The following is a 25941-nucleotide window of genomic DNA, read 5'->3' on the forward strand; positions in this document are numbered from 1 at the left end:
CCTGCACTGCTACTCATTGTGACAAACACATCAGCCTCCCTACCTAGGTATAGTTCATAGGTAAAACCTGCACCTGTATTTTTCTTCTCCCACTTAAAATATTGGCTGCCTGCTAAAAACAAGTTGGTAGCACAACCCGATGCATCTTTGTGGAATATTTTACATTTATTCATTTTCTTCAAGTTCAACCAAGTCTCTCTCACTGGACACAAATCTGTGACCTGACAATATCTGATTTCAGAGACGCCCTCTGGGTTTAGAAAGGCAGAACCCACAAAAACATTGTACACATTTCATTTAGTTTTAGATGATAAAATGTACATGCAATAAGGATTCGGATCATTTTCTGTATTGTAACATCTGCAGCAAATGTTGGCATCAGCTAAGTTTCAACAAACAAGTGATTTCAAAAAGACGCTTAAAAGAAAATGAACAAATTGGAATCACACAGCCAGCTGAAGTAATGAGAGCTGTCATGATTTTTATGGAAAGAAAAGCTCTGAAGTAACGTTGGAACACGTTCAGCCGTGTCCTTCCAACGTATTTAGCTGACCCATCCTGCAAAATGGAAGATTACATTTCATTTCTCGGTCAGGAAACCGAGTCCGTCCGCGGGGAAAAAAAAAAAGAAAAAAAGTTTCCTTTCTTCTTGACTCTAAAGTTTCACCTTCGCAGCAGCCTCTGGTCAATTGTCCGACAAATATGTCAGTGAAAACATATTAAAATATAAGTGACTTTTAGTTTATTGTCTTTTTAATGGACTGCTGCCATTTTATTTTTCAGGAAAAAAAAAAAATATGTCGCTGATAAACTGATACTATGAAACATTCAGGACTTATATTACAGTGGGTGCTGCTAAATATTTTGGTGCATCTTTATAGATGATAAAAAGCTGGTAGAATAAAACGCCACCTGTGAGCAATTCATAGTCTCCTGACAGAAACACACAATAAATCATTTTTTAGTCATGTACAGAGCTCCGTAAAGAACGAGCCTCCGGATTACTCGGTGCATCTGAAATCATCTTGACAGAGAAGAACTTTGGTAAGTCCAAGGGCATAAAGAAATATTCTAAATAGTATCTGTAAAATGACAGAGGGTTCACATTTCTGTTAGAAATACCTTTTGAACCTAAAGTGCATCCATGAGCTGACACTTCCCTGCAGAAAAGCAATGGAACGGTCAAGCTGTCCATCAAGATGTTGTTAGTATCTTCACCATTTCTATTTTTTTGCCATCTTTTTGACCACAGTATAGTATATATTTTTTTGTTTTGTTTTGTTTCTCAGGACATAGCAATGTAAAAACATATTGAAGCATACATATTTTCAGAACAATAAAGAGTTCTGCTTGTTTTATGACTTGCTCTCAACTTAAAGGTTTGATTGTTGAAAAATTAACTACACTGCCACAAAACCTCAGGGGCAAATCTAGACGGTTTTCCTTGGGCATATGGCTCGGGGTCAAAATTCAAAAATAAACAATGCAATATTAAACGATATACATTTGGGATGTGCAAAAAATATAATGGCAATACACAAATTTTGATTTGTACACTTGAAATTGCAAAGGCAGATTTTAGTGTGAATTGATCAACATGTTGATGCTGGTGTGAAAAATAAGCCAACATTGTAAAGTATTGTAAATCTTCCCTACATCTTCCCGTGACTTCATTTCAGTGTTTGTTTCATTCAAATCATCAGATGTAGTCTCACACTCTGTATGCATTTCTCCACACACACACACACACACACACACACTCACACAGCCTTGCATCCGTTTTCTGCTCCATTTTATTTAATAATTTATTCTTAAAAAAAAAAAAATAAACAAAAGGAAATGTGTCCTGCCATTGGCGACAGATGGTCCGGCGTATGTTTCTGTACCTGAACACTTCATTGGACCACGCACAATCAGGCACCCACACGTCGCCCACACTTACATAAACACACACGCGACCTAAAGCTTTGTATTCATTCGCTTTTCAGCAAACACATAATCAAGGTGAGAATGATCTGTAATGATTAATACACATTGTGGTATGGCAGAGATACAGGTGGGATGTCTCCAATAAACATGCTCTGTGGATTCATCTCTGTATGTCCGGGGGGGGGGGGGGTATACTAAAGCTTCCCTTATTGGCTTGGCCTCAGTTCAGGTCACACTTTGAATGCCAGGCGATGAAATCAGGGGTCCACAGGTGACAGTTCTGATCTCTGCAGCTCACAGCGAAGCTCCCAGAGGAGGCCAGGAGCCACAGGGTAAAATACAGCAGCGGTGACAAGCAGGTATATACAGTAACCGATGGAGAAAAGACAGCAGAGCTTCGTGGTGAAGAAGTGGGAGGATATTTCTCAGAGAAAAGTTTGCACACAGTTTCTGTACATCTCCGCTCGGAGCGGAGGAGACGAGAGTAAAGCTACAGCAGTCCTATCTGCAGATGAGTCGAGATGACGGGTAGCAGAGTGAGAGTAAGCATATGGAAAGCATTGCATTCCCCCGAAGAGTGCGTCCTTCCAAAGTAAGCCACCTGGGCTGCAAAGCAAAACGAGAAACAGAGGGTGGAAAACTGTCAGGCAGCAACTCATTTAGACTGATGCAAGATAACAAGTGTGGAAAGGGGAAATGGTCAGAGAAATGTTAGCAAGGCTAAGCCTTCACCCAAACACCAATGCAATTATAGCCTCTCGTTTTCTCACGGAGCTTCCTTTGTTCTCCTGATCTTGGGCAATCCAGCAATTCATTTTGTCAGGACAACTCACCCACACAGGCAGACCCATCGTCATTGGGCTCAAAGCCCTGGTTGCATCTCTTCTTGGCACGGCATTTATAGCTGCCGTAGGTATTAGTGCAGATGGGACGGTCGGAGGGGCACATAGAGGGGAACTGGGTGCATTCATCTTTATCTAGGGATGGGGAAGGCGAGGAAGGCAAAGACGCTTGACTGAAGGAGACTCACACAAGGAGACGAAGATCATGAAGGGAAAATAAATGAGGTCTGCTTACCTGTGCAACGGCCAAACTCGTTTAGAGCAAATCCATGACCGCACTGTAAAGCACAATTGATGTGAAGCAAAAAATATATATATTTACAGTCCATTAATATGTTCACAGTAAATATCGCATTCTCTGAACTGCATCTTCAGATTCTACAGCCGACTTAAAAATAACAGAGAACTAGCTTAAATTGGGCAGCATTTTCTTTAGCTAAAACCGAACTGGCAAAAAAAACTAATCAGTTTTAACCAAGTAGCAGCGTAATATTGTGGGGTTTGCAGTACATCATCTGATAAACTTTACTTGCTTCCTTGTCAAACCTGGTTCCTCCTGGAATATTGTATCCTGTAATGCAATTTGAACTCTGTGTCCTTTTTCACCCTCTGTCCAGAAAGCAAACTTCAGTGAAATTCATTTGGATTTTATGTAAAAGACACAATGCAATGCATAAATGAGGTATAAAGTGAACACTGTTTCCATTTTTTTATTTTTTTTTAAAGAAAAAACTAAACGGAAATGGTGGCATGCAGTCTACCCACTTAATTTTTTTATGTCTAATCAACTGGCCGCTACCAGAAGCTTAATTTGAAGTCAGACCAGACAGACTGGGGACAACCAAACACTACTAGAGCATGTGGATTGCACTGAAGCCACTTAGACAGTGGGGAGGGTGAGAAATGCAGGAGATGGACTTTAATTTGATATCCTTAAATAATATCCACTGCAACAATTACCTTCAGAACTAACCTGCTTGTTAAACAGAGTCAACCTGTGTGCAGATTAACACTCACTAACACTACACTAAACACTGCTGTTCTTTGAGGATCATAGAAGAAGCCATGTGATGCCCAGTTTGTAATTTGTTAAATGAGACCACAACCATTTTTTTGTTTGGCCTACATGCAAAATGCCACATCATATCTATCCAATCTGACAGCAGTTGATCTACTTTGCAAAGAAGAACTTTACTTTATTGTCCAGATGTGTAAAGCTGCTTGAGAATGCCCCCCGAACTCCCCCAAAAAAAGCTAAGAGTGTTTATGCAAAGTATGGACTCTCCAACAGGCTGAATAGAAGCACACAAAATATAGGAAACCAATTTACATGTTGATCTATCACATACAAATCCCACAAGATGTGACACAATGGAAAAAAGCTCATGGGGTGTGAATACTTTTGTAAGGCACCACATGAAACTGGAAGAGTGTCACTGTGCTGTTCCTAAAATAGCCAATTATATGTCTTAAACCATCAAGTTCAACCAGAGCTTCATGTTGTGTTCTGTACCTCGATTTCCGCAGTAGGAGTGACTTCCTCCTCATCTTTTGGGTAGGGGATCTCCAGCACTGAGTTGATCTCTGAAGGCTCCAGAGGACGGGCTATTGAGCGCCCATCTGGCCAGTACACTTCAACATTTGTGGCCACATCCCTACCTGTTTAAGTAACAAAATGATTTCAGGTAGATATGATGCACACACAGAAAGAGGTTATGTGAGCTCAGCGAATCTATAGAGCAACAATTTACTGTGTTGACAGTCATGACTCTTCCATCTTTGTCTCCTTTTAGGGGACTTCGTTGCACTCTCTTCCCATCATTAACTGTTTTAATCAGGCACAGAGAAAGCTCATCTCCCGGGAGCCTTTGTGGATCTTAATTAAAGTGGCATTTTTAATGTAAACAGATCTTCAGTAACCCTGCCAGACAGGTGCACTGCCAGGGAGCCAGAGACTATTTCACCTGTTCTGAACCGAGATGACACCCTCTCACAGCGCTGCAGGGTGTATCATGTATAACTCCCTGAAAGTCTGGAGGTCCTATCTAAAGTTACAACGTTTTGGAAAGTTTGCTGCTGCAGAGTGTAATGTGAAGGCCACAGGAGCCGACCTTTTCTTTGCAAGCCCTGGTGCAGAACTGAGAGAGACCAGAGAGCTCAAAGGATTAAAAACATGCTTTCCATACTTTTCTTTTTTCTTTCCCTCTGTTAGCATCTAATCTCGGAATAATTTAGAAAATGAAGTATGTTATTTTAGAACATGTCAAATAAAAAAATGGCTGTTAATATAGTGCAAAACTTAGTAGTTGGGGCCTCACAGAGGAGCAGATTTAGCCGGATGAAGGGCTATTTGGTTCTTTAAATGTGATCTTACCAAGGCCAAAGTGAGCGACAGGTTCCATCTCACACAGATACCCTGAGCCCCCATCAATAATCCGTGTGTGTGGGCCGCTTTTCTTTGTGTAGACAACCACTTTAGCTCCTCGGGCAAAAGCTCCAAACTTGGTTCGGGGAATCACTCGGAGCCATGAGTTAGTGAGGCCCTGACACATGATGAGGAAGAGGAGGAGGAGGAGATGGGTCAGGGAAGGATGACTTATGCTTGACCAGCCTACAGAATATAAAATGCTATTTAAGACCAGCACACTCACCTGATTGACTCTGTAGACAGACAGCGGCTGTGCTGCGCTTTCGCCATGAGACACCACCAGTTCCAGACGGCCGTCACCATCAATATCTGTGGCTATGGCTCCTGGAGGCCCATCACAATAAACACTTCAGGAAGCAGGCTTTACAACAATCACTATCCTCATCAGCGAAGATATGCACATAACTCAAGAATAACAAGGTGACAATGTGAAAAAGATAGGAAGGGGAACACATTTTCAAAAGTGGAGCATTGGTGTCATCTAGTGGTTAGATGTGGTACTACCATATGAGACTTTCAGATTTCCTTGATGTGTTCATTTTGTGTTCATACGTATTTTGTTGTTAATGTAACAACAAAATACATGGTTTTTTTCCGCCTTTCACAACTTCAACAAAAATATCTTAATCAGATTTAATTTTCCGTTTCATTAGACTTGATAGGCATGTCCTCAGATAATAACAGAGTCGTACAAATAAAGGTTATTGATTGTTTTGAGAAGATTACCAGTTCCTCGTCCATCAGGTTCTGCGGCCTCACCAATGTTCAACTCTTCTATCTGGGGGTCTGAATGTTCTCTCCTGCTCACCCTACAAAGGCACAACGTTACCTTCACATCTCTGCACAGCATCAAAGCATTACCACTAAAACATAGAAAAACTAAAAATCAATTTACATGCACTTATTTTATTTCACTCGATGGCACACTGCAGAGACATGTTTATTTACCTTTAGTTTATTTGTTCCAGAAGAAATATTAAGTAATAAATAAAAATACTGAATTCTGCAGAATTTATAGGCTGTGCTAAAAAGTTATACCTTTCCCAAGCTGGTCTTTTGGTTGCATAAAATCAAAAAGAACATTATAAAACTTTATAATACAAACACAGAGCTGAGGATAGATAATATCCTCGACTAGGGACTAGGACCAGTCAACACAATGTAAAGGAGTCATGTCTATTTTTTTGGCCTTTCTTAACAAACTGTTTCAGTTTTAATTCCAAAATATGCAGACATAGTTTAAGGCCTGGATTTGGCCTGTGAAACTGAACTCAGCAATCTAAGCATTGTAGATTAATTCCCTGTTATTGAGGATTTAACAAGAGAGGCAATTACTTTTCCTAATAGTCACAGGTTGATTTGGATATCTTGTCCCTTGAATGAATAAAATCATCATTTGAAAACGACTTTTATTTATTTACTCAGTTTATCTTTGTCCAATATTTAAATTTGTTTGATGATCTGAAACATCTAAGTGTGACGAAACAGAAGAGGCAAGTACTTTTTCACAGCACAGCTAATAATGCATGATGTCCACTTTATTGGACAGTTCAATTTCTTTTCATTGTAAAACCAATACTTAAAAATGCTCCTAATAATTTTCGTCTATGGTTATCAATTGGTTTTGGATGTATGTTGCTCAGTGGCTTTCCAATTCAGTTCTTGCAATTGGAAAGCTGACGGTTCAATTCCAGTTTCCTCCTGTCGTGAGCCCAAGGTGCTCACCAATCTGTGCATAAATGTGTGCAAATTGCTGAATGGATCTGTAGTGTAAAGTAGCTTAAGTGGTCAGTATAGCTCGAAAGGTGCTATATAAATTGAGTCCAATTACCGTCTTTGAATGCTGTTTTTCTGCGTTTGAAGTTTTCTGTTAACTTACATATTGGTGGTTATGAACAGTGACACACTACAAACCAGCCAAGCGTGCTGTATGCAAGGATACCATCAACAACCACACACATCCAGAACAAATGGCTGAATAGCTGCCTACCATGCTGACCACCATGCATGAAAGTGAGAGTTCCACATTCTTAGAGCCACTAATGTGGTGATTTTAGCTGCTATAGCACTAACATCAGCTTGATATTGATTTGTTGTACTGGATTAATTAGCTTGTTCAAGCATGTTTTTATTTATTTTTTTTCTGCGCCAAAGAGGAGAAAAAAAATAAGCTTGTTCATCTGACAATGGCTGAGCCACTGGCTGTGAAGTAGTGACCTCTTTCAGACCAGAAAGATAATATTTTTCTTGGGTGACCTGGCGTGGAGAAATATTCTGATCCGGGAGATCTTTGGTGAATAGACTGATTACTGATATTCTGTGTGAACTGAAATTTGAATCCTGTTCAAACAACTTTGCCAAATCAGATTTTACTCAGAGAGGAAAGGGTTCATTTTGCTATCAGTCAACCAATCACACGTTTTGCACATTTTGAGCACCGAGTTAATTAATATTATCTAGAGAGGAAACCAAACCATGAACAAAGAAAGATCTTAAAACTGTCTTAATGAAAGAATCATTCGTGTGTGAAGAAGGAAGAAGGAAGAGGCGGGACGCCAGACTAGATAACTATCCTTTTCCTGAAAATTTAAATTCCCTGCAGCTTTCAAGCATAGCATTAGAATATTAAATCAAAACACAAGAGCATTTTATTCACCTCCTCATCAAAGTGCCCTTTAAGCATAAGGTCATAAATCTCATATTTGCAGTGGGAACACCTAAAAGTGTTTGGGTTTCACTCACTGTCAGTACCTAAAGAGTCTGTTGGCTGAGGGTCCCCTGTAGGCGATGTTATTGAAGAACACCTCCAACTCGTTGTCATTATCAAAGTCAGCAACAATGACTGTTCGCACCGGAGATGGCATGGAAAACTTCTGGGAGGCTATGTCCTGAGGAAAAGGGGAACAGGAGAGAAAACAAGTGCCATTTTTCTATTGAGTATGTGCATTCATTCATCTTCACATCATTTGTATTTATTTAATACTGTTCACATGTAAGGTCTTGCTTAGAGTTTGAATAATCCTCTCCAAATGCATATTGACTTCGAGAAAAAGTATTTTATCTGTGATGCAACGTGTGTATTTTTTTGCATAAACAATCACTGTCAGTGATGTATTATTGCTTTAAAGAGCAGAGCACAAAATAAAAACACAAATATATTGTTGATACGAGAAAATGGCAGCTTGACAGAGCTGAGTGCTTGTCTGTAAACAGAAATGGCTGCTTAAGTACAACAGAAGTATGACAGTGTCTTGCTATAAGCCGATATTTTTACAGGGTTTCAAAATTCCAGATTTTTCCAGTTGACATTTCCAGATATCTCATTCCATTTTCTGACCAGTTGGGACATGGAAGTACAGCAAAAGTAATTTTGCTGACTTTTCCGTGTGTTGTTTCGGTTCTGTTCGGAGTTTCCGCTGTGTTATATTCTGCTAATCTGGTTTCTCTTGCATGTTGAGTCATATTCACAAGCTGTTTTATCTATAAGCCACTTTATAGCCCAATTTATCACATTTGGTCTTAGTTTTTTCCTTTGTACCCTTGTGTTTAGATGCATCCCGTTTAGGTTAAGGCGTACCTGATGTGTCTACTATTATTTTGCCATTTCTAGCCCATGGCTCCCTCAGTTATGCTCCTCTCCATACCACAGCAGTAATAGTTACAGGGAAACATAGTTGAAAAAAGTATTTCTTAGTCTGTTTTAGACATGGGGCAAACAGGTTAGACGCCTCCCCTCTACTCCACTTCCTAAGGAAAAGTTTCTGCAGTAGCTGAGTTTTTGCATGACGAAGTAACAGATATGTCCTCGCTTCAGTGAGCTGGTGATAAGTCTTGAAAGAGTTATAGAGCGGTCCTTCACTCCTCCCAGTATTTACTCCCTGTTTTAATTATAAGGCTCATAAAGCTGCAGAGGTAGGGGCCGCCCACATTGACCTTCTCCTGCTCAGGTGAAGGAGAGGGGATGGCTGTCTGAGGCGCCGAGGGAACAACTACATTTACTGTGTCACTTGCTTAAGTGCAGAGACAAAAAATCTGAGCAAATAAACATTACATTAACATTTTGAGTTGAAAATTGGATCCATCACGACATGGAGCAAGTGTACGTGTTGAAGTTAGTACACATTTTAATTTACTGAATTATTTATTATTGCACTTTTAGATAAAATCCACTGCAATTAATTACCATCAAAAAAAGAGGAATCTGTGCCAAGCGGCCGGCGGCAGATCATTTCACTCTCAGCATTTTGTCAGATGAGAGTGAAATTCAATATTAAGTACAGACACTTGTGCCTACATGTAAAACAGTATCGGTCTACAACCCATACCCCGAGTGAAAAATGGTGGTGGCAGCATCATGCTGTGGGGATGTTTTCTCTGTAAAGGGGATGCGGGAAGTGGTTGGAGCAGATAGGATGATGGAGGGAGCTGTAAGCGTACCTTAACCTGTTTTATCTATTTGTGGTACGATTTTTCTGATTACAGATTCTCTCCATCCAGTCTGACTGATGATGACCTAACTATGGAAAAGAATCGATAAACTTTCTGTTTCTGCAAACTGTTAACTCAGGATCTGAATACAAATGGACAACACTTCAGATTTGTACTTGCGGGGGGGGGGGAATGGTACTATGCACTATTTTCTTGACACTTTTCACAATTATGTACACATTTTGTTATCTGTCAGACAAATATCCCTACAAAATACACTGATGTTTCCTAATGACAAAATGTGAAAAAAATGTGATAGGAATGCTTCTACAATAAAGTACTTTTATTTTGTTCTGCGGTGATTGAGTAAAAAGCTGTAATAAAATAAGTGATAATTGATCACAATTATATGTAATAAATCAAATTCCCTACAAATGTCCTCACAAAAAGCTTTTTTATTAAAATACCTTATTTGCAACAACAGAATCTCACTTTAAGTGCATTTTCAATAAACAAGAAAAATTGTATGACTTCTGCTAAGGCCATCTTCCAAATATATAAATTGATTTTATGTATTGGATGTGTGGGCGTGTATGTGTGTGTGTGTGTATATATATGCAGGTTTCCAACCTACTGTAAAGAGTAACCTATCTAACAGATTTTAATTAAACATAAAAAAGGCCCAATCTGCACTTTCCATTACCAAGACAAGCTGCTGGCTCAGCCCGATTTAAGTGTTGGTTATTGAAGTGATACAACAGCTTCATTATGCAAGCCAAAGGTCAATATTGGATAATATGGAAACGTCTCAGCTTTTCTGGTGTCTGAATATGTTGTTGGCTTGAGATTTAACTTGTTGTCATACAGGAAATCACTATGCCCTAATTTTGTTTGTCTTATCCGCAAGAGTGTGGAAGAGTTGAGACGTGTGTGTTGGTATGATTGAATAGTCTTGGGGCTAAGTATCACACATTAACCCCATACTTGACCCATATAAAAATGGCTCCTGTGACGTTTATCTCCTGTATAAATGATGTGGGGGCAGACAGCGAGAGGTAGGTCACCGAGCATGAATGGAAAGGTCTGCAGATTCACACACAGCACAGCTCATTCCTCCGTGTCTGCAGCCGAGTGGCATAAAGACCCCAAACAACACATGCACAACGCTGGTCATTGATGGAGTAAATCACAGGAGCCTTTAAATACCACTTAAACCCAAACTGAAGCCCCATGAGAGGTGCTAATGCGTTAGCCAATTGTTGGCACCTAACAAGAACATGTTCACTGTGATAACAGTTTAGATTTGCTGATTTTGTCCTGGTTTCTCATTAGACATTGATTTTGATCAGAGGAGAACAAATGGAGAGTAACAACCTGAGATATACTTCAGGATGTGAAATGTGGTTTTTGATTGTGGGAATCACTGATCGAGATTTGACCATGCTCAAAGACAACATGATAAAATCTGTTGTCTGGATTATGCACAGAGCTGCTAGTGAGTTTTAAATTTGCACTATTTCTGTCAATGAAGTCCCCACATTCCATAAAGTTACTCCATAATTAAGTAATTACAAAATTGCTATTATTTATAACAGTTTTTTGTTTATTATTGTGTTATTATTTATCTATTCTTCACTGGTCAGGTTCTCCTAATGGTACCAGCTTACAGTTTTATATTTATCATTAATAAGCCATATTCTCTGAGAAACAAAACTTTCAGACGTTTTTAGTTTAGAAAATAATTATAAAATTATAATGATAAAAAAATTACTTCATCTGGTATTTTCTAAATTATGTGCATGTATGCGTGAACTTTTGGATCATAAGCCATTCAAATTTTGTTTGTTTTGTGGAACCACATACAGGATTTTTTATTTTTTTTAAAGACATCATTTCACCTTAAATTTCTGCTTGCGGTTGTTTAGCTGTATGTACAGGCGGTGAGGTCCATTCCAGTTCCCGTACACGATGTCAGTCCTGCCGTCGCGGTTAAAATCTGCCAGTGCCACCCCTCTGCCATGCTGCATGGGGTCCTCCACTCCTGGAAGTATATACCCAAAGGTTCTTTCATACTCCAAAGCCTAGACGTGTTTAGTTTCTTCAAAACTTACACTGCATGTCCCTTACCAGCCTGCTGCGCAACATCCGTAAAAGTTCCATCGCCGTTGTTTCTGAACAGGAAGTTGGATCCGTACTCATTGTCGCAGAAGATATCAGATAGAGTTTGACTAACAATTGGCCCCACCACCACGCCTCTCCCGCCTGTGCAGATGGATACATCGAGAGAAGGTCCCTCAGTGAGACAAAATAAGGCAGCTAGTTAAACAGAGAAGAAGTTTTTGAAAGAAAAAATAAAAATAAAACTGGGAAGGTGAAATACTGTACTGAACAACGGGAGAGAGATCGGCTCCATAACAGAAGGGAATTATAAGAGATCATTAGTGTCTTTTCGGTCCATTTACTTCGAACAGTGTAGGGCGTGTTTTTGCTGACACAGACTCTAATTCTGATGGCTACAAACACAGGTAAATAACTACAAGGGAAGTACAAGTGCAAACAAATACAGCGGACCAGTGATACAACACATACTGAGATGTTTTGCATTAACCAAAGACTAGCAGTAGTTTAATCACCAAGATGGGGGGAAAAAAAAATCACAGCGAATATCACCCCATGATTTTCCAATGACTTCCTATAAAGTAAATGCATCTTGCTAGAGAGTTTCATCTCAGACCAGCAGAGTTTAATTATATAGCTGATGGGGCTTTGATTGCCCTTTCTCCGTGCAGAGTCAGTGCTGTGAGTGAGTCAGGCCCTGCGCCTGATTTACTGGCCCGCTTCATCAGCCCGGACAAATATCACTTGCCCCCAACAGCAATAAACCACGAAACGCCTCTCCAGAGATATGTAACCATCAGATATACAACTTCACAGGCTGTCCGTCTGCTCTGATTAACAGCAGTCTGATGACAAAGCCGTCCAGCTAACATCACTCACGGTAACTGTGAACCAGCTCGCTCTGGCCCCCTGGGTGGATCAGATGATGTCCTTCACGTGAAAAAAAAAAAAAAAAAGAAAACGATCCAGAGATGATAAAGCTTCATTCTGTCGCTCTCAAACACAAAGTCATTGCCCATTTTCGAAACTCAGTGGAACATCAACATCAAGGACTTTTCAGTGGTTACAATAAAGTTTCATTAACAGGTGATCTCACTCTTGGTTATGAGGAAACAAATCATACTTAGGTTGGGCCTTTCTGGCATTTACTGCTCCACTTTTCTATACATCACTGGCTGTATAGCGAGCTTGAATTGAGTCACAGAGATGAGGGAGTTCTGGTTTTAGAGCTCTAAAATGAAAGAACAGACGGCTGGCAAAAGTTTTGAACTCATTTGAACAGTTTTAAAGAAAATGCAGAAATAAATTCAGGAAAACAAAATATCTATTAAAGAAAAAAGTATTCATAAAACCACAGATTTGTAACTAAAATAAAATACTTCAAAAGACTAACATCAAAAGAACACAAAGCCTATGCTAAGACGTTTAACTGGATATAAATTGGATTTAGCTCTTTGAACTATTCAGGCCTTTTCAGCATGTTGTGTCTGGTAAACCATTGTAGCCAACTGGCCAGATGTTTTAGATCAACATGCTGCTGAAAGATGCAGGGACAACACATTTTCACTTTTCTGGCACAGGCCACCATATTTGTATTTAAAATATTTTTTTTATTATTATTTCAAAGGCTTCAGAATGCCATTGGCTCAGACAAGGTGCTGATGGCCCTTGGAAAGAGACACCAGCACACTCCATCACACATTATCCTCCATTAACAGCGGACAAATAGTACTTTTCCAAATATCCACCCCGTGTTTCATGCCAGACTTACATGAAGTATTTGCTGTTAAAACACTCAACTTTAATTTTGTCTGATCAAAGCACATGGTCCAGGCTCCAGTGAGGTTTGGCGGATTCCACGCTTGGTGATCGTATGGACATAAAAAGTTATTTTCTAAAGACTTCTCTTCTGATCATATTGCTGTCAAGGAGCTAGAAGACCTGGTGAGTCCAAGATGCCACTTTTTGCTATTTCTGTAACATTAAGTTTGTATAGTGAAAAGATAACCTTGGCTGATCTTCGGTTGTTTGTCTGAATACCGGTCTTTACTAGTTTTGTTTACTAATATGAGCGAATTTAGGAGGTTAGCTATTTTCACGTGGCCATTTCCAAAATTAGGAAAAACAGCACACATAGCTTGAAGGGTATTTTCTTCAAGTTACACCTATAAATACATTGAGAACGTTATTATTTATGGGCAGCTGATTTGATATAATTTCCTGCCTTCCAGTAAATGCTCTACTAAAGTCTTTGTGAAAACATAATAGAACCGAAAGACGTTCTCATTTACTCCCTTCTTGCTTTTCTCCCTCTCTGGAGAACCGAGCTCTATTGCTCATATTTGACTTTTTTGTCGTAGAATCTATGGCAACTAAAGGCAGACTCTTTACGACAGATGTCAGCATTGATAACACTTTAAGGGCAGGTAGCACAAACAAATCATCAAGACCTATTTCACAGTCTCCATAAGCTCTTGACACCCACCAATTAGTTTGTTAACTCCAGCTTGCTCTGCAATGTTGGAGAGGGCAACGACTCCCTTGGAGAGGTCACTGGCTGCCTCGTCCATCTCTATGAGAGCGTGAGGTCCCACGTTTCCGCTGGCGTAGTTGGCGATATAGATAGCATAGCGGCCGGTACCCTGCAGAAAAAAACACGTGCTGTTTTCATTCAATTACATCTGTTGTCATTTTAAAGCACAAACTCAGACATGTGAGAAAACAACTCGGTCGTTTGACCTTTCTGGGAGCTTCAGAGGTAACATTTATTGCCGCCACTTAACTCGAACATATGAACCAGATACTTCTGATTAAATAAAAATTCCTCTGGAAGTAAGGCTAAGTGGTTGAAGATCAAAAGGTCAAGCATGGAAATGACATTTCAATTTTAACATGTTTATTAGCAAAGGCAACCTTTCCTATCTCTTGTTTCTCTGTTTTGCTTCTCTGAATTGACATTGCAGCAATGATTGTTGCAAAATTCAGTTTACAGTGGAAAAAGGTCAGTATGAGTAAAAAAAGAAACAAAGATGGCTCAGATTTCAGTCCAGAAACAGACCTGGGGCTTAAAAACCTTTTCTCATCTGAATGTTCTGACTTTTAAACAACCATGCCTCTGTGATGTTTCCCATTTATTTGAGGGCACATATGTTTATTTTGTTGGATAATGTAGTCTAAATCCATATGGAATTGGGAATTGCTTCTATATGGCACACCATAGTTATTCTCTAAAGCGTACTTTGCTCTCTTTTTTTCCACAATATTGCTGTAAATGAGCTCAAATTGGGAAAAAAAGTTCCCTGTTGGCAAGAGTGATTAATAAAAGCTACAAAATGCATAATTAACTTCTATGCTTGACTATTGTAATGTTTTATTGCCAGGAAAAGCGTTCAGCTGGTCTAAAATGCTGCAGTAACAGTTCTGATGAAGAAGAAGAAGAAAAAAGAAAGTTTTAGCTTTGCCTTTATTGGTTTCCTGCAGAATGCAGAAAAAAATGTACAATTATTCTTACATGTAAAGCTCTGAACGTTTATATTTAATATTTGATTGCTCATTGTGTCACTGGCTCCCTAAGAACTTTTCCCTTTACCTGCAACTTTATTTTTAAACGTCCTGGAATGGTCAGACCGAAGCCCAACTATGGTCAGTTGGGTGCAACCATGCACCCAACTATGGTCGGGTGCATGGGACGTTCATTTTCCCATGCACCCTTCACGGTCCACACGGTCCGGAGTCGAGTTCCTGTGAAAACCCTCCCGAATCAGTTTACCTCGTGGTGTTTCCACATGAGTGTGGTTTACAAAAGTAAAGAAAACCTAGCGAATACGGCAAAGGAGCAATTCTTACAAGTTCATAAGTTAGGAGGAGGAGGAGGAAATGATGAATGACGAGCTGCAACATCATATTTTATTTTCCATGTTATCAGAAAAAAACACACAAAAAAAACAGAAAGCGTCGGTGGGACATTTGTCGCTGCAGCGGAGCAGAACTGAGCAGGTTTTAATGTTTTAGCCCAACAGTTGTACTTCCTGTTGGGACAACTGATCCTCAAAACTATCCATGCTGCTCACTGGCTGAAAAACTGGCTTCTGGAAGATGAGCAGTTTGGGATTGTTTTCCACGTACACAAACACTCCCGTGAAATTCTGACCAATCACACAACGGCTTTGCATGCAGAGGGGCGCTAAAGGTTCGCCGTGGGGGTTTTGACAACAAGGGGTGGAGAACAAAATGAAGTGATTCTCAACACGCAACAGTGACAATGAGAACCAATTTCATCAGTCTGGCCCGACAATGCAGAGACCTCAACTAAAACAGGGTGAAATAAGTGAGATGTTTGTTGATTTACACTAAAAGAGAGAAGGAACTTTTCCCCATTTAAATTACTTTTTTTATTTCCTCTATCTATTAAGCACCTTTTCCTCATCAAACCTTCTCTGTTCTCCCTTCATCGCCATTCACCCTGCTTTTTACCCTTTGTCCCCTCTTACTCAGCCTGGCACTTCTTGCTCTGCCTCCCTTTGGAGATTAATTTCACACTCCATTATCAGTCAGAGTCCCTGCAGACACAAACTCACAGACGGAACCACACTAATAGACTATACACTCGATTTAAATGAGCTTTCCCACCAGGCCTAACGTGTTTCCATCAATACGAATGCATGCACGTATGCAAGACCACACAAATAAAAGCCATCTGACCATTTTTGCTCACCCTACTGTATTCCTACGTGGAAAGCAAGGTAAACAAGTCGGGCTGGTGTAAATGCCACTTTACCGTGCACAATATGATGAGCCGTTTCACAGAAATACACACACATAAAGGAAAAATGAAAAAAAAAAATGAAACAAAAAGTTAAGTGTAATGAAAAACCTGAAGGCTAGTGGCTGTTACTTAACAAAGTTAAAAGTCAATGATTTTTCAATAAGTCTTCACCCTAGGCTAATTCTTGTCACTGAGACTGGCAGTCACGACAGCCTCTCATACGTTCCAGCACTAAAGCTGCATGTGTTAATAATCAAAGCCTTTAAAGAAAAAAATGAATGACTTAACACACGCAATACCATTTTTTTTATTTTTTTTTTATCAACAGAAACTGTTTGTCATTCGTCTCAAAATTTGTCATTAATCTCTTATTTGAGCTTGTAAAGTCCACTTATTTTCTCCGGGTCCTGCTCAAAGTGGGCCGATCCATCAGCCCCATGTGAGACGCCTCAATATGTCAGTCTCATCAGTTCGTTTAGGAATAATAATGGGACGTCAGCTTCAAGGAGACCTGGAGAGACGGGATGGCCCGATGACAAATGCTCTTCGTCTGCTACAAGATAACATTTTATTTATGGGTAAACAAGATCAAGCACATTAACCACCCGGCTGACAACGCAGCACACTTTGGCTCCTCTCTGCAGTCGCTCCGAACACGTTCCAATAAAACACGCTCAGCAAAAAGGAACGCTTGGATCTGCTCGAGCTGGCATGCAAGAGCGCGCATCAGTGCTTTTGGCTTCTTCTAAAAGAACTATGCTATTAAAGAAGATATCTTTCCGATCTACTTGGCACCTGCACCTCCTATCAGTGCTCAGTGAGATGGGACTGTTAAAAAAAAAAAAAAAAAGAAAGAAAAAACTATTGTAATCCCTGCTGTCCTCTTTCGCCTATTACTATCTTTATCCCATCCTCTTATTAGAAGGGAGAGCTGTGTGTGTTTGTGTGCGAGATAAGAGACAAAGACAGAGCGTGTCAGTCAGAGCAGGGAGGGGGGGGAAATGTAAGTGAGAGAAGGATAAAAACAAAAGAAATGAAAGAAAGGAGGACGCAGCTACAGGCAGGAAGCAGAAGCGTGCAGTCATCACTCCCTTCCTCTCTTTGTAGGATGCGTTCTGTAAAACAAACGAGCCTTTGCTTCTGTAATTACACTGGCGCGATGGACAGAGGAGAGAAAATAGCGCACCATTCGCCCAAATGAACTGTCAGAGCACATGCTGAGAAGGGCGGCGTAGGCAGGGCATGACTTATCACTGGTAAACAAACAGAAGCAACCGTGCATGTACGTAGAAGACACTACTAGCCGGAGTGGGTGTGTGCGGGGGGGGGAGCAGACTTCATACTGTACTCTGGTCTGTATGTGTGTGTGTGTATGTGTGTGTGTGTGTGTGTGTGTGTGCGTGCGTGCGTGCTTGTGCGAAATACCTTTCTGTCTATGCAGGCCACAGAGCGCCCGGCCATGGGGTTGGCCACGTCCCGGTGCTCGTTTATATCGTCGTTCAGCAGGTCCTCGAAGCGACCGTTGCGAAACTTGAACAGTTTGTCTGAGTAGGTCGCCCGACCTTCGTGTAGGTGTGAGGAGGTAAAAAATAAAAAATAAAAAAAGATGGTAAGTTTGCGTGAGGTAAAGAGGAAGGTCATGAAGAATGACAAGTCCAAGTGATAGAAAAGGAAATGTAGAGTTGCCGTGGTAGAAATGTGAACATTGAGTTTTCAGAAAAATGACAACGGGGCGGTGCTGCAGTGTTAACAGCGCGCTCACTGCAGCCCTCTCTATGATTTATCGCTGCACAAAAGCTTATCTGTTATCTGATGAGGACTCAGATGAGATAAGTTCGGTTACTGCTTTCAGATTCTCCTCCTTGGATACAGTGTGCAGACCGTGTGCCTTTGTAATAGCTTGTACTGTACCGGAGAAGGCATTGTTGCTGTTGAGGACATAAATCTCCTCCCGTCCATCTCCATCTATGTCGCACGCTGTCACTCCTATGGCATTGCCTTGACGGTCCCTGAGCGCATAGAACGGGGAGCTCGGGTCGTCTACGGCGATGTTGACAAGCCCTTTTCTCTGTCTATCGTACTTCAGCACCAGGTTTGGACCGTTGTATCTGTGAACATGTGGAAACAAAGCGTTTCTCTATTCATAAATCGGAGCTAATCATGTGGACTGAAAGCAAGCTCACCGAATAACTTGCTTATTTGATTTCTTTTTTATTATCTCAGCCAGAATTTGGTCAAACTAGATTTTATTCATTTGTTCATTCGTGTATTTCTTTATTAGGGGATATGCTGCACCCAGTCAAATAACAATAAGTAAAAAAACAAACAAACAAAAAAAGAGAAATTAATTTTCTGATTTTAATGCACATGGGCACCTGGTAGCAGTCATCTTTAATGTCATCTTCAGAGACCTCTCGGCCAAATAAAAAAAATAAAAATACTTTTAATCCAAGAAGTTCTTCCAGAAGATTTGTGTTCCTAACATGCAATTCAAATGGAGCCGGTTGCTCCCAGGTGCTCATCTGTATTAAAGTCAGAATTATTAGAAAAATGTCAGAATTATTTTTTTTTCTTCCTTAGATTAAGATCAGGATTTTTCTTTTTCTTCTCTTTTTTTTTTATACCATTGGCCCAAATCCTCTTCTGTATGAGATTGGAAACTTGTAAAAAAAAAAAAAAGGATACTTAACAAGGTAACACCTTTATGTCGGATTTAATACAGAATTTACAACATGCTACCTAAGCAAACATTACTAGATTTGAACCAAATCGGGGTTCAGGATTCTTCTCGTAAAAGATCGGCATATTGTTGCATCAGCTCATATTCAGTTACATGGTAAATTGTGAAGTAGATAGGTAACTCTGTTACTCAAATGTTTTATTTTGTATTTTATTTTGAAATCACATAGGTGGTATACCTTAAAAAGTGACCAATGTTCATTCCCAGAATTTGAGATTGTAGATTAAAGAGCCTGTTGATCAAACTGCCTGTTATAATTATGTTTCCAACTGAGAGGCATTAAGCTTCAAAATAATTTGTTAGTTTTGTATAAGCATAGCTTTGGTATTTTGAACTTCTGAAATACTTCTTTGGAACGTAAATTATTATTTTCTTTTTTAAAATAAATACTTATCTCTGTCTGTCAGATTGGTTTGTTACATCAAATTTGCCAACAATCAAAAGTAGTGAACCAGTCGGGCAAATTTTGTTCCCATCTGCTGTTCAGAACAGGACTTGCCTTCAAATTGAGCTTCCAAAGGAGCCTGGACAACAATAAAGAAACCAACCTGAAAATCATGAAATCATAAAACAATTTCATGAACGACTAAAAAAAACCTGACAGCATAAGAAGTTGATAAGCTCCTCATAAATAACAGTCTGAGACGTTTGCTTTATCATTTCCAGCATGAGTCACATGAAATATATTTAGGTTCCAGACATCCTTGTGTGAGATTAAAAATGCCTAAAGTGATCATTGTTATGATTACTGGAGGTCAGCAACACAGGTGCAATATAAACTATATGGAAGCTATTCAAGCAAAGATTCTCCTAATGGCAAATGAAATTACATCCTCTAGAAGGCTGTGGGATGATCCTCTTCCTGGGATACCTGCTGAATAGGTTGTTTTGGCTAAATTACATTTAGTAAGCACCCTCATTTGGGCTTATCTATATTCTGTTAAGCATTGAGAATCTCATTGCTGCTTCATTGGATAGCAAGAGGCTTGCAAAGCTATTCCCATCAGTGGCATTCTATTCAATCACATCCATTTTCATCAGTTGAGTGAGCTTCAGGGCACCTTAATGTCCCCTCTTCTAGTTTTTCACCTTTGTTTTAAAGGTTTACCTTTGGAAAGTGACAGTGGATTTCGGTTTTAGTATTCAGTGTTAGGTAGCACTCTAAGCGGTTGCTGTTTTTAAGGATATGTGGGTCACCTAAAACATCGGATCAAGGTCAAGAAGCCAGTGAGTGAAAAGAGAAACACTCCTCTCACCCTGCCACAAATATCTCCAGGTCTCCGTCGCCGTCCACGTCAGTGACAGCCATGCCGTAGTTGAGCTGGCTGGGGTTGTTTTCGTAGTCCGGACGGAGAGCGGTCTTGGTTACAGCAGAGAACACGGGCTCCGACCGCTGAGCCGAGGAGTGGGCGTACAGGAAGAAAAGCAGGCACAGCAGCATCCTCACCTGAAGAGTAAAATACACCATTTGCCCCTGCAAAAAACTGGATTGACTCTTTATTTTGTCGGTCAAAATCCGTCGGCTGTGATGTTTGAGCAATCAAAAATAGCGTACTCACTTTATACCTGCTCACACAATTGTTCTGTTAGTTGGAAATACAAAGTCTAAAAACTTATTGTGACCTGTGAGTACTTAGTTTTGTTAAGACGTACAGAAAATGGTCAATCTCCGAGTCAGCCGCATTCTGTAGGTCTTAGATCTAAACAACCCATCACATGTGGACAGGACAGAAAATCCATACATGAATCGAACATTCTGGTGAGCAAAGAGGAAACCAATATAACCTGATACACCAGGCATAAGGTGCTGCTCACTCAGACTTGTGTTTATCTTTGAGTGGGGATGAAAGGTTCGGATTGAAAACAGTTTGGTGTGTAAAAGCATTCAGGCATAGGATTTTGGAAAAAATATAGAAGGAATGTAATTACTGAGAAAGAAAAAAAAAGGCAGGTCACCTTCTCATAGCCAAAATAAACTTTACACACACCTCATTTACACACACACACACGCAGTAAAAGGTGTTTACAAGCTGAAGATTTGATTTTCTCTTTTCATGGATTTATGAACTCATCCCTCGTCATTCCTTCTGTGACACCAATGAGTCGCTCCCTCCTCCGCTTCCCGACTGCTGCATATTCTTTCCCTCAGCTCTGAGTGTTCCAGTGATGTATGGCTCTTTAACGTCTTCTTCAACAATTCAATTTGAGATAAAACTATTGCGCTGTTTGCGTAATGCTCTGCAGTAAGTCGAGGAGGCACCTCAGCTGACACCTGCAGAAATACAGCTGGGGACCGCCGCTAATTTGCAGGCAAGCTGTGCTGCGATAATGCACACTGGTTATCTGGCAGAAATGTAGACAGTGGCTGTTAGCAGGAAGGGTTAATTAACAGCAGTTTCTCCCTATTAGAGCAGGGTGAAATGACAAATGAGCTGGCTAGTTCAGGAAGCAGTTTTGCAGAATGAGAAATTTACCCCAATGTGAGATAGAAGAGCTAACGTATAAATTACTAAGAGTAAAGACTTGTGAGAAGTAAAAAAAAAAGGATTGTTGAGAAAAGTGAAAAAGCAAAATTGTGCTGCAGACCATTTGACCCTGCAGTTAAAATCTCCAGCAGCTTTTTTTTTCTTTTTTTTTTCACTGTTAAATCTTTCCTGAGTGTCGCAAAATGGACCCACGGCGCCCCCTAGAATTCTTCGGGCTAATTTAAGTTTATGTGTAATTAAACTCCAGTCCTTAACACATCTCTATGGGTGTATCCAAATTAAGGAGTTGCATCCTTCCAATGACCTGTCCTGGGTGGTCTGGCCTTCAGATTTAAACGCACCCTTACCTCAATGTATGTCCTTCCAACTAACATGGCAGCTCTAAACACAAGTTGGTAAAATTCGAGCCCAAAATCTTGCATTTTTTATTACTAATTTATTTATTTTTATTTATTCTTACAAAAATCTTGTTGGAAAACATGTCCATGCAAGTGACAAAAGCACAATCACTTTCAGCTTTTAACTTTCGTACTGCCAAATTTTAATAGACCTTTATTTAAAACTCTACTCCTCTCCCACTTTAACTCCCGTTTCATCTGCTTTTCTACCAGAAACAAAAATCTGCCTTTCAGCCCTCAATTCATCTTGGGTTGGGTTGGGTTGGGATGGACTGCGAAAGATACACCAGACCTTCCCTTTGAATTCGGACAGCCTTCATCACATCACTGTCACGTTAACTGGTCATCAAATGCGGCCTTAGAAAGATGCATTTACTGAATATGTGGGTCACATGGCATGATAATTAGCTGACATCAATTTAGCCCCGCCCAAAAAGAACAAGAGATGACATGATTTTCTGTCACACATTTCCTTTGACTCTGTTAATTATGACAGCTTCAAACTTTATCTGATAACAGGTAAAGAGTCGATGGTTCCAAATTCAGATCTTGTTGGATATTGTAAATTGCAGAGCATCTTTTGACTATCAAGTTAGCATGACTTCCAGAAGCAATGTTTGATTTCAAACACATCTAATCCAGCTCATGCCAGACCTTAGCTAAAAGTGACAGAAAGTCACATTCCAGGGTCCTGAACAGTGTCACCTACTGGCTATGTGGATATATTGCGAGCCACTGCGTAATTGCCTGTGTTGCAGCCAAATGTTTTGCCGTAAAAGAGTAAACATGCAGACTAAATTTTGTGTACAGTATTTACTGACCAGCGATGTCCTGGGCATCCATGTTCCATGTAAATCAAATCCCTTCCAAAGAGAAAAATTCAAAGGAGATTTTGAAGGGTCCAAAAACCAACATACATCATCTTTGTTAATCCATTAAGTGTTTGGAAGCTGCATGCTAACCAGTATTTGGAATAAGTTTGCCAAAAATATTTGACATTGGTGTTTAAAACAAACATGAGAGACAGTATTATGAGTGCTTCGTTGTCTTGCATGTAAGTGTGTGAAAGTCTTTCAATGTTCTTATGCAAGTGCATCAGATAAATGGTGATTTTTTTGATTTTTTTTTGCTGAGAACCCGGCAAATCAATGGCAAACTTTTGATACTGTGCATGTTTGAATCAAAAAGCGTGAATGGCTTCATTCCCATGGTACATTTTTAGTTAAGTATCTGCCCGAAAACTCTGTTATATAGCCTCTATAATTCAGACTTAAAAAATGCTGGCTGAAACCACAGGGGCCTTTTTGATTTGATTAAGCCATGAGGTATTACATTATCCAGCCAAGGACACAGAATCGCTTTGCCCAACATTCAGTGCAGTAAAAACCTAGACATCCCACTCAAGTGAAGCTGTGATGGATCCACAAAGCATTTCATGTACGCGTTGAGGTTTTTACGGTGAGATATCTGCAGGGTCAACAATAATAATGGGAAGCAACACATTTGTTCCAAACCAGTCAAATACCATACAAAAGAGCTGGGGAAAAAAAACAAAAAAAACAATGCTGTTTGAAGCCGAGTGATGTTTTTCCATTAGATTATTTATACGAGCGGTAAGAGGCCATTACCACAGCGTGCAACATCAGCATGTGCTTTCTGGAGCGTTCCTGCCCAGCTCTGATCCTGATAACACTGCGACAAAAGAGCCAGCAACATCTTCACTTTCAAACACACTCTTCCAGATGCTCTTACCCTACGAAGGACAATCCTTACTGCAGAACACACACACACTATACTACATCAAAACCAGTGATTTGCTCTTATTTTAGCAGGTAACAGTGGACTTATATTCAGTTTGTCTATTATTTATCACAGTGGTAACAGGATGGAACTTCTTAAACTTCCCATTGAAACAAAGACACAAGGCACGCTACTTTAAGATTACGTTTTAGAAAACTTCAGGAAATAATTTTTTGATATTAAATGAGTTTAGAAAATGTGAATTATTTAGTGATTTGTTCATAACTCCCTCTCTTTCTATCTAATATATATATGTAATTACTAGTTCATATGTTCATATATCAAATAAATCTCGATTTATATGAAATAACCACAAAGTGCAGTTATTTTTGTTAGTTTTCACAGTAAGAAAACTAACAAAAGACACCACTTCTGCAAACATGACTGATAATTCTAAACAATAATAATAATTATAATAAAACAAGTCCATCTATCTACTATCTAGATATATATCTGAGCTTCTACCTACAATTTTTTGTTAAAATTAATTTTCTTTAGTAAAGGAATAACAACAATCAGGAGAAGTAAGCATGAAAATCTTCTTGAAATACAACTGCTGCAATCATTACTCTTCTGTCAAATTGACTCTCTTTCCATCAGCACCTTAAAGGTGCGCAGCGCCACTTCATCCGTGTCCATTACCGTCACTGCAGGTGGTTCATTAAAACATGTATACTTTGTTAGCAAGCGACTTAATCAAGGTTAACTGTTTGCTTTGAGGAGAGGCGGAGGGGGGAACGCAGACAAAAAGTTACGGTCAAATTGAAAGCAACTTTTTTTTTCTTTCTTTCTTTTTTTGCTTCTTTCGCTGCAGCACAATCCAGCCGAGCGCTGCTTGTTTCAGAAGCCGGAGTAAGGAGGGCAAACTCAGGTACTCACAGATGCAGAGAGGCGCTCCGAAAACTCCCAACAAATCCTGCAGCGATTGACAGCCAGAGGACAACGGGGAGAAACGCACACCCGGCGTATAAAGGTTGGCTAATTGGAGCCGTTGATACCGCGGACATCTGAAGGGTTTTTTTTCCCCTACACACACACACGCACACGCATACACACACTTTCACACAACTTCCCACAAAAAATTGCTTTATGAAATCGTTGGTGTGAGAGTTTGGCCAATAGCCTGAGAGCTTGCAGACTATGTAAAGACACAGCCAATGAGGGAGCTGGGAAAGCGAGAGGTGGGCGTGTCTTCAGGTGTTGATTACAGATGGAGCCGGGGGCGCAGCTGGGATGGAGATGCGGAGTTCAGCCTCTTCACTCGGATGCTTCAGATCCTGCTCCATCTGCTTATGGGCGAAAGGCTATTAGATGTCCTGGGATGTCTACCAACCTTTGTTCTATAATTTTAATATGTAGCTACAGACTCGATCGGATGAACGACTTTTCATAAACTCAAGCACAAAATATCGACTTTTAAGTGAAGATTCTCAAAAATTCTCTGACAAAATCTCACACTGTCACACCTGTTTTCAAAAGTACTCGAAACCACTTGGACTTTTTTCATATTTGGTGACGTTACAATCAGAAATCTATGTATTTTATATGTTAAAAATAATTACTTTATGGTAAAGTTGTGCATATTTTTTGTTAAAAAACTGAAAAACATTATATATATATATATATATATATATATATATATATATATATATATATATATATATATATATATAAAATGTTTTTTTAAGATCTTACAATAAGAAGAATGTCCTGCGTGTTCAGCCCCCTCGTCTCTGATACATTTAAATAAAATCCTGTAAAAATCAGTTATATTAACTGTAACAGTTATATTAATCATATTTATTTCAATAAGACCTTGTATCTTCTATCTGCTCCTTTTTTAACAGATTTTGTAAAATTGCATGTCAATTGGGCATGTTAATTTGTTTTAATAATTTGTTTTTTTCAGTTTTTACTTTTTGACTGTTTGAAATAAATAAATAAATAAATAAATAAATAAATAAATAAATGGGGTCCACCTGAGCAGCTAACTTTGAGCATCTTAGA

At 39.6% G+C, this 25941-nt stretch overlaps 1 protein-coding gene across 2 annotated transcripts; it reads right to left on the reverse strand.

Moving 5' to 3' along the window:
* Window positions 1–1819: 1819 nt before the first annotated feature.
* Window positions 1820–25398, reverse strand: crtac1b (cartilage acidic protein 1b). Of its 2 annotated transcripts, XM_008429627.3 has the most exons (15): window positions 24814–25396; window positions 20507–20697; window positions 18422–18618; window positions 17936–18072; window positions 14231–14387; window positions 11755–11889; window positions 11526–11668; window positions 7951–8087; window positions 5926–6008; window positions 5423–5523; window positions 5146–5314; window positions 4285–4430; window positions 3007–3049; window positions 2763–2906; window positions 1820–2535 (listed from the first exon to the last, which is right to left on the reverse strand). In XM_008429627.3, exons 2-15 carry the CDS (start codon window positions 20689–20691, stop codon window positions 2420–2422), a joined length of 1893 nt encoding a protein of 630 aa, XP_008427849.1. In that variant the 5' UTR covers window positions 20692–20697; window positions 24814–25396; the 3' UTR covers window positions 1820–2419. The 2 variants fall into 2 exon arrangements, with proteins under 2 accessions (XP_008427849.1, XP_008427850.1); XM_008429628.3 differs by lacking the exon at window positions 2763–2906 and having other exon boundaries at window positions 24814–25398.
* Between the last annotated feature and the right edge of the window lie 543 nt (window positions 25399–25941).

This window comes from Poecilia reticulata, chromosome 15 (genome assembly GCF_904066995.2).
Source record: "Poecilia reticulata chromosome 15, P_reticulata-male-v2, whole genome shotgun sequence".
Classification (NCBI taxonomy): Eukaryota; Metazoa; Chordata; class Actinopteri; order Cyprinodontiformes; family Poeciliidae; genus Poecilia; species Poecilia reticulata.

Coding starts and splice junctions, on each gene's coding strand:
- crtac1b (XM_008429627.3), bottom strand. CDS start 20,691: ATGCTGCTGTGCCTGCTTTTCTTCCTGTACGCCCACTCCTCGGCTCAG. Junction 6,009..7,950: donor TCAGCCAACAGACTCTTTAG/GTACTGACAGTG, acceptor GTGCCTTTGTAG/GGTGAGCAGGAGAGAACATT. Junction 5,524..5,925: donor ACCTGATGGACGAGGAACTG/GTAATCTTCTCA, acceptor ATGGGCCTCCAG/GAGCCATAGCCACAGATATT.